The sequence below is a fragment of the Punica granatum genome, unplaced genomic scaffold (genome assembly GCF_007655135.1).
Source record: "Punica granatum isolate Tunisia-2019 unplaced genomic scaffold, ASM765513v2 Contig00383, whole genome shotgun sequence".
Taxonomy (NCBI): Eukaryota; Viridiplantae; Streptophyta; class Magnoliopsida; order Myrtales; family Lythraceae; genus Punica; species Punica granatum.
The window spans coordinates 1-7,390 of record NW_022204310.1 but is presented as its reverse complement, the minus strand read 5'-3'; the positions used below and the strand labels follow the sequence as shown (position 1 = coordinate 7,390).

General features: G+C 36.6%; 1 protein-coding gene across 1 annotated transcript; it reads right to left on the bottom strand.

Annotated features, from left to right (window-relative positions):
* Window positions 1–3,178: 3,178 nt before the first annotated feature.
* Window positions 3,179–7,195, bottom strand: LOC116190208 (lectin-like). Its single transcript, XM_031519868.1, has 5 exons — window positions 7,086–7,195; window positions 6,166–6,524; window positions 5,807–6,017; window positions 4,147–4,265; window positions 3,179–3,878 (listed from the first exon to the last, which is right to left on the bottom strand). Exons 2-5 carry the CDS (start codon window positions 6,411–6,413, stop codon window positions 3,521–3,523), a joined length of 936 nt encoding a protein of 311 aa, XP_031375728.1. The 5' UTR covers window positions 6,414–6,524; window positions 7,086–7,195; the 3' UTR covers window positions 3,179–3,520.
* Window positions 7,196–7,390: the final 195 nt, after the last annotated feature.

Sequence of the window (7,390 nt, the reverse complement as noted above, 5' to 3'; positions counted from 1 at the left end):
AAAGATGAATTGAATTTTCTAAAATTGTAACAAGATTAGCAAAATCATTACCAACTAGTTTATCTTGATAAAAGGTCAAATATTACCTTAAGTGTAAAATTATCTAAATAAGAAAAAGAAAATGAAGAAATTGAGAAAGATGGCTCAAAAAAAATGAAAAGGCCACGTGAAGAGTCGGCTGATGCGGATCTCAAATTTTAGCTTATGCTGGATGATGATTGCCACAACAGTTATGTATTATATATTATATATTATTATAAATATATATAGAATTGACACATTTATTAATTTCGTTTTTCAAATAAGTAGAGTTACTCTCAATAAGTTTTATAACTTATCCTATGTCCTGAAGGCTTAGAAAAATCCTAATGTTTGATCGTTGGGTTTGGATTAGGGATAGGGTTGAGATGACGTGAGATCTTAAACCTCATGGACATTGAGAATATCCCAAATGTTTGAAGTAGACCAAGACTTGTGATTACAATATCATTATATTAGTTTTTTGAGAGTACTTAAAATTTTTCAAAATAATCTAAATAACTAAAGATTTTTTGATAGTTACAATTGCTCATAGTAATTAAATATCAGTTTATACTTATCAAAAGAATATTATAATAAATGTTTTTTAAAAAACTTCCAAACAATATATTTTTCAGGCTAAAAATAAAATAATTTTAGATTTTTTTTTTTGAAAAGAGCGGAGATGAACCGGATTCGGGAAAGAAAGAGAGGGGCGGTGATGGCCGAATGTCGGCCACCGCCGCCCCAGAATCCTTCCCTTCCCTGTTCTCTCAAAGAGGGAGGCTGATCGAGGTTATTGGTCACTGGAGTAGCCACTAGGGACCTCGATCAAGGTTATCGGCTCCCCTCTCTCTCTCTCTTCGAGAGAATAGGGGAGGGGATGGTTCCGAGGCGGTGGGGCTCAATGCCGGCCACCATCTTCCCAAGCGAGGTGGTCGTTTCAATGCCAATTTTCGAAAATTCAAAGCAACAAGGGGTGCATTTTTATTATTGTGCCTTAAAAATTATCCTTATCCACCCTTATCCCATCCTCTATTTGGGATTAAGTTCTTAATAATTATATCACAGTCAATCCCTAACTTTAACCCTATCCAGCCGTCAGCAAATGTGAGTTTAGGATATCGATTATCCTATCATGCCCTATATCTCGACGTGTTTGGCTCATGTGTATATATGTACAGCACATATAGGATGCCCCAAGTTTCTGATGTCAGAGTTGCCAATCTGCCCGGCTTGCCAGCTTGGAATGCAAAAACCGTGGATGTCACCACCTTAGATAATAACCCCTGGATCTCATCAACTCCAATCGTCTTCCTCGTAGTGCGATTCTATACGAAAAAAATCCAAGAAAAAAGTCATTAAGCAATTTAGACAATTGCCAAGTAATATAAGGTTGCTTGCAAATCCTAGCACAAAGAAAACATTATTAAGGATAAAATTGCCCCCAATAAAGACTATTTTTCCCTCTCTGTTTGGCCTGGACAGATTTGCTATCAGGAATGTACACCGGGGATGAGCGACGATCGAATATCCAGACAATCAATAAGATGGCCCTTTGATCCCGACATGTGCATCGAGGCATCCATATCAATTATTCTAACGAAATGAAATCCTTACCAGGCAAAGCTTCTTCAGATGTGCCCCATCCTTACCCGACAAAGCTTCTAGTGAGAAAAAATGTCTATCCTTTCTTTGGTTTGGAGTAGACATGAAACTCCAAAGCACATCTTTATCAATTGCCGGCATATTTTGGGGTATTTGGAACGAAGCAGCGAGATGATGGGGTTGATATGGGTACTCCCTTCTTCCCTTCCCACCTATTTTTTCAATGGTCCTACTTTCCAAAGGGCGAGTTTCAATCAAAAGTGTGGCATATGGTTTTCTTTGCAACGGTATGGACTATTCGGCTGGACAGGGATAATATCATTTTCAATAACAAATCGTTTTCATATCAAAATATTTTCCCTATAATTATCTGTATGATGTCGGTTTGGGTTGAAGGCAAAAGAACCAATTTCCCATGTTCTTCTTCAAATCTTCTTCGATTCGCCGACGGTGTCAAGAGATATTGTCAAACTCTTCCCACTCTAGAACGGATTGAGAATACAATGGCCTCCTCCATCAGGTGGCTGGTTCAAGTGGAGGTGGATGGATCGTCTTTAGGCAAACCGGGAAGATCAAGCATTGGCAGCATCCTAAGGGACTCAAAGGGATATATAATTTGCCTATTATCTTAGAGCCCATTGGAGTCAAGGAATCAAATGAGGCCAAGGTGATAGCAGTGAGAAGAGCCGCAATTAACTGCAGCAGCACCAGGTGCAGTGGAGTTCAAATAAATTGTACAGACATTTGTAATGCCTTTACTTGGGTCACAAAAGAGAATGATCTCCCCTGAGGATGACTTCAGACTTCAACATGATCTCAAATCTGAGTGCTCGCTCTTCTGGATAGGTAAAATTCGTCCACAATCTCTGAGAGGCCAACTATATTAGCACCCAATGCACTCATAAAACAAGGTATGAGCAGGAAAACTGAATTTATTGCGTGAATTGAGTTGCTAGACTTTCTTGTCTAATGTTGAGTTGGGCCTGTTCATTTTTTCTAGATTCTTAGTATGATGGATAAGTTTGCATCGGGTGTTTTTAGTCTAGCATTGGTCCTCTAAATTTTGAATAATATCCGACAACTGTACGTCCCTCTCCCTCCCGTCTGAGTAGACATATCTCAGATTTAAGCTGGTGAATCCTCGTTTTGTTACCCTGTGGAAAATGCATCTTCAGATTTTCCCACAGCACATATGCCTCCTTTACACATACGATACTAGCTTAGAGGGTACTATTCAATGGAGTTGGAGATCCAAGCACTGATCACACGGAATTGCATTTCTCCCACTCATCTTCTTGCGGATTACCCTCCTTCGGTCTAACAGTGGTACAATCAATGAAAGCTTATTCTTCACACATAGATCTGTCCGCATGGCAGGAAACCATGTGAGGTAATTGTCGCAGTTGAAATGGTAAGAGATCAGAAAATCACCAGGACTGTCAGTGGCGCTCAGGGCATACACAGGAACAACACAAAGGCGCAAATTTGAATAAACAGGACATACCACAGACCCTAAATGCTCATAATAGAGCGATATGATACAATGTAAAACTATTAGAGAGGCTGAAAAGCTTGATTCATTGATAGAATTTGAGACACAAATATATACAAGATGTAGCCTAGGAATTACAGGTATACACACATACAATCTCATCCCTAATTAATATAATGATTTCCTAGTATAATACAATCTCATCCCTAATTAATATAACAGTTTCCTAATATAATACAATCTCCCCTATATACAGGCCACTATCCTGCTTCATGATCGATTTACAATAGTTACCAATAAGAAAGATTATGACTAAAGCAATATCATCAACTATCTTACTAGGTCGATGTCGATATGTACAACATGGTATACCATACTTGGCTGTTCACCTATGACGGCATCTCATTTTGGCTTAAATGAGACTCCTCTAAGGACTAGCCCACCCTTCCAGTGCCCACTATGTTCATAAATGCGAAATTCCACTTCTCCTGCATTATTGGATGGCGTTTTAAATTTATGAAGTGCAATATCATGCCATGAACCTTTTGCATATGCACTGAGATCTACCGAGTCCTCCCATTGAGTTCCATCTGCCAATGTTATCTTGAAGTTAATTGGGATGAAGAATCCAAAACTTCTTCTCCCGATCTTGACATGGAGAACGATTTCATATTCTGTTTCTGGAGAGAGGTCAATTGTCTGGAGATTGCCCGCAATATCGAGCCAACAAACAGCTTTTAGTCGGGCCAATTCTTCTTCCCTGCAAAATTAATGAGTAAAGACTATGGCAGATGTTCAGGCATCTTTGGAAATCAAATGCATCTATTAATTTTCAGTCTCAAATTTATATCCTATATGGCTACGGATCGGTATACGAGTTCACATTTTTTTTTATATAGTAATAGTGCCTTCTATTAGCTTGTCTGATTGCGAGAGAGATCTTATTCTTGCATTAGACTGAAGTTTTATAGAATGGCATGAAGCAAAGAACTTCTCATATTACAAGCATAAGGACAGCAGTAAGGTACCTGTTACGTTTGTCCGGTTTCCAAGTCCAATACCTAGTATCGTTTCCCCATGCAATTGCAAAACCTCTTGCTAACACCATGAACATGTTCTTGTTCGATGCAGCATCAATCATGTACTTCTGCTAATAATCGAAAGCCAAATAAAAAAAAATCTAGGGCTTAGGAAGAACCGAAGAAACTTTAAAAGATCTAAACAATATTTAGACATAATAGGGTAAAATGCACATAACTTCCTTGTGATCTGGAAAAATGGCATTTAACCCCATTTATTGAGAATATATGCACTTAGCCTCATTTGACTTAATTGACCAATTATTATTTTTGAGAAAAATATCGATTGGGTTCATAACTTATGAATTTTTCTTTTCCAGTCCATACATTTAATTTTTTACTAAATAAAACAATCACATTTCATAAAATATTTGTATAAAGGCTTTTTAATATATTCTAAATTTTATAAATAAAAAATATTAAAAATAAAAATAAAAATAAGAAAGAATTTGGTCAAATAGAGAGGAAAAAGGCCTCCAATAATGTTTCTTGGGGCGGTGGTCATTAGTGAATCGTTGAGTGTAATACGCGTAAAAAAGAAAAACTAATTTCAGATACAAACTCAAAATAGCGTAAGAAAAATTTAGATATTTAGAACCCTAAATTTATTTTGAAATTTAAATTTGGGTAGGTTGGGTACCTATCCAATTTATTCAAAAATATGAGAACTGAATTAGGTATGAACTTCTGGAATTGAAATCGAGTGTTCAATTTTTTCTTCCGGTTGAATCTCGATTTTCGGACTTCTACTTTCATTCCTAGTGCCCTGCAATGGCCACCCCCTTCGCACTTTTTATTTGTCCTCTAGATCAAAGGTTTCAACAATTTTTATTATTTATTTTTAATTTTTACTCATTAAATAAAAAATAAAAATAATAAAGACTGTGTATGAATATTTTATGCAATGTGAACTTTATTTAGTAAAACAATAAATGCATGGACTAAAAAGGAAAAAACTAAGAGTTATGATCCTAATTAGTATTCCTCAAAAAATAATAATTTGGTCAACTAAGTCAAATGGGACTAAGTGTATATATTCTCAACAAATAGGGTTAAAAGTCATTTCTTCAAATATCAGCGGAGGGTTAATGCATTTGACCATAAACTATATCTTGTACAGTCCTGGATGATCAATCCATGACTTGTTGATATGGTTGTCGATTATGCAAAGTACATAACCATTTATCATGCTCTTTTGATTAACTTTTGAGTATATCTGTCAATAAACAAGACAGTTAACTCATTAAAAAAAAAAGCATCAACTACATATCTTACTTATATGACATGGAATTCGTCCTCGAAGATGGTTAGTTTTCTAGTAGTAATGATTAGTCATTCTCATTCATCTATGTCATTTCAGTTTAACAGATGAAGTCGCTAAATTTTCTAAACTTGAGGGCTAAAGTAACCAAAAAATATGTTAATGATCACCAAGATAGGTAGGAAGACGGTCAAAGATTGAGGATCAAAACTATGCATTTTCATAGTCACGAAATATTTTAGAAAAAAATTAAGATCTAGAAAACGTCACTTTTGTTATCGAAAAAAAAAATGTAAATGGAAAAATGAAATTTCACTTCGCCACGAATGGCAACCGCACGCCGCTTACCTTGGTTTTTCTGTCCAATAGCACTCCCTCTTCAAGCCGAGCATGGAGCCCATCTGCTGATGATCCTTCAACTGCATCGGCACGTGTCAAAATGGCCCACGATTGTGGGTGGTTGTTTTGACTTTTCTGTTTTCTTGACCAATTTCCCTTCTCCATCTTCTGATCTTCCATTCTTTCACCTTGTTGTCGATGTGAGCCGATGCAATTATCACTTATGATCATTATTATGTGTATGCCATGGAAACATGACCCAATTAGTTCAGTAACTCAATAATAAAGCTCTCATCAGTACCTGAAAATTTGTCCCTTCAAGTATTTTACATAAACATAAAGTAAATTTTTTCGGTCATCTAACTTACGCTATTGGCATGAGTGAAACGGCTCTGATGACAAGCCCACCCTTCCATTGCCCCGTGACAACTTCATAAATTCGAAATTCGACTTGCCCCACATTTTTCGGGGACATCTTGAATTTGTGTAGAATGAGATTCTGGCATGATCCTCTTGCATATGCCGCAAAATCTACCGTGCCGGTTCGCTTGGTTCCGTCAGGAAGTGCGATGTTGAAGTTCACTGGCACGGGAAACCCATAGATGCTACTTTCCATCTTAAAGTCAAGAACGATTTTATAATCTATGTTGGGTGAAAGGTCCACTGTTCGAAACTTTCCTGAATATCTAGCCAACCTACGGCTTCCAGCTCGGCCACTTCGATAGCGCTGCAAAGAAAAGAATAGTAAGTCAATTTTGGAAAACAAAAGAGAAAGCAGACTCGAAAATACACGTTTCGTATGGATTGATTTTTCTTTTTTTTGGATAACGAGGGGTTCCGGGTTTTGCCCTTAATCTCCACAGTATAATGAATACATTGTAAGTATACAGGACAAGTCAGTCCGGCCACACTTGTCGTGCAAGTAATCCAATAACGATTATTCTCATGCTTGGTTTATGAAGTGTGGATAGAATATTGAATGAGAATGTAATGGAATTAACGTACAGAATGCAACCAATTTGTACGGTGATTTCATACCAGTTGCATTCCATTCCACTGTAAGAAATTACTACTCCGTTTGGTTTCGCAATTAAAATCACAAAAATTTTAACTTTAATTTTAACTCAACGCACTACACAATCATTTATCCTTTTTCACTATCAAAATCAAAATTACTTTTACTCTGAAATCAAACGCACTAGTGACAAGATCCAAAAGGAAATTAACAAAGAAAAAAAAAATATATATATATATATATATGTAGATATATAGATATAGATATATATACCTGTTATGTTCGTCCTGTTTCCAACTCCAGTACCTACTGTCGCTACCCGACGTGATTGCAAGGCCTCTTGGTAATATCATGATATGTTGTTCATATCTAAGTCAAGCTTGTACATCTGCAATAGATAAGAATGACAGTATAGATGAGCTGGGGAAACAATTACTAGCTAGAACCAATACTTATATCAAACTACGTAGGTTTAAATAAAAGGCTGGTGTGAACTTGAGACAAATAGGACTCTGTAATTTTTCGAGGGACAAATAATACCCCATTGTTCACTTTGTGAGACATAATGAACCTCACCA

Bases quoted from the DNA above. Each gene is read 5' to 3' on its own strand.
- LOC116190208 (XM_031519868.1), bottom strand. From the start codon at position 6,413: ATGGAAAGTAGCATCTATGGGTTTCCCGTGCCAGTGAACTTCAACATC. The intron at 4,266-5,806 runs GTAAGCGGCGTG...GATTATTAGCAG, and splicing joins TATTGGACAGAAAAACCAAG to AAGTACATGATTGATGCTGC. The intron at 3,879-4,146 runs GTACCTTACTGC...TTAATTTTGCAG, and splicing joins AAACCGGACAAACGTAACAG to GGAAGAAGAATTGGCCCGAC.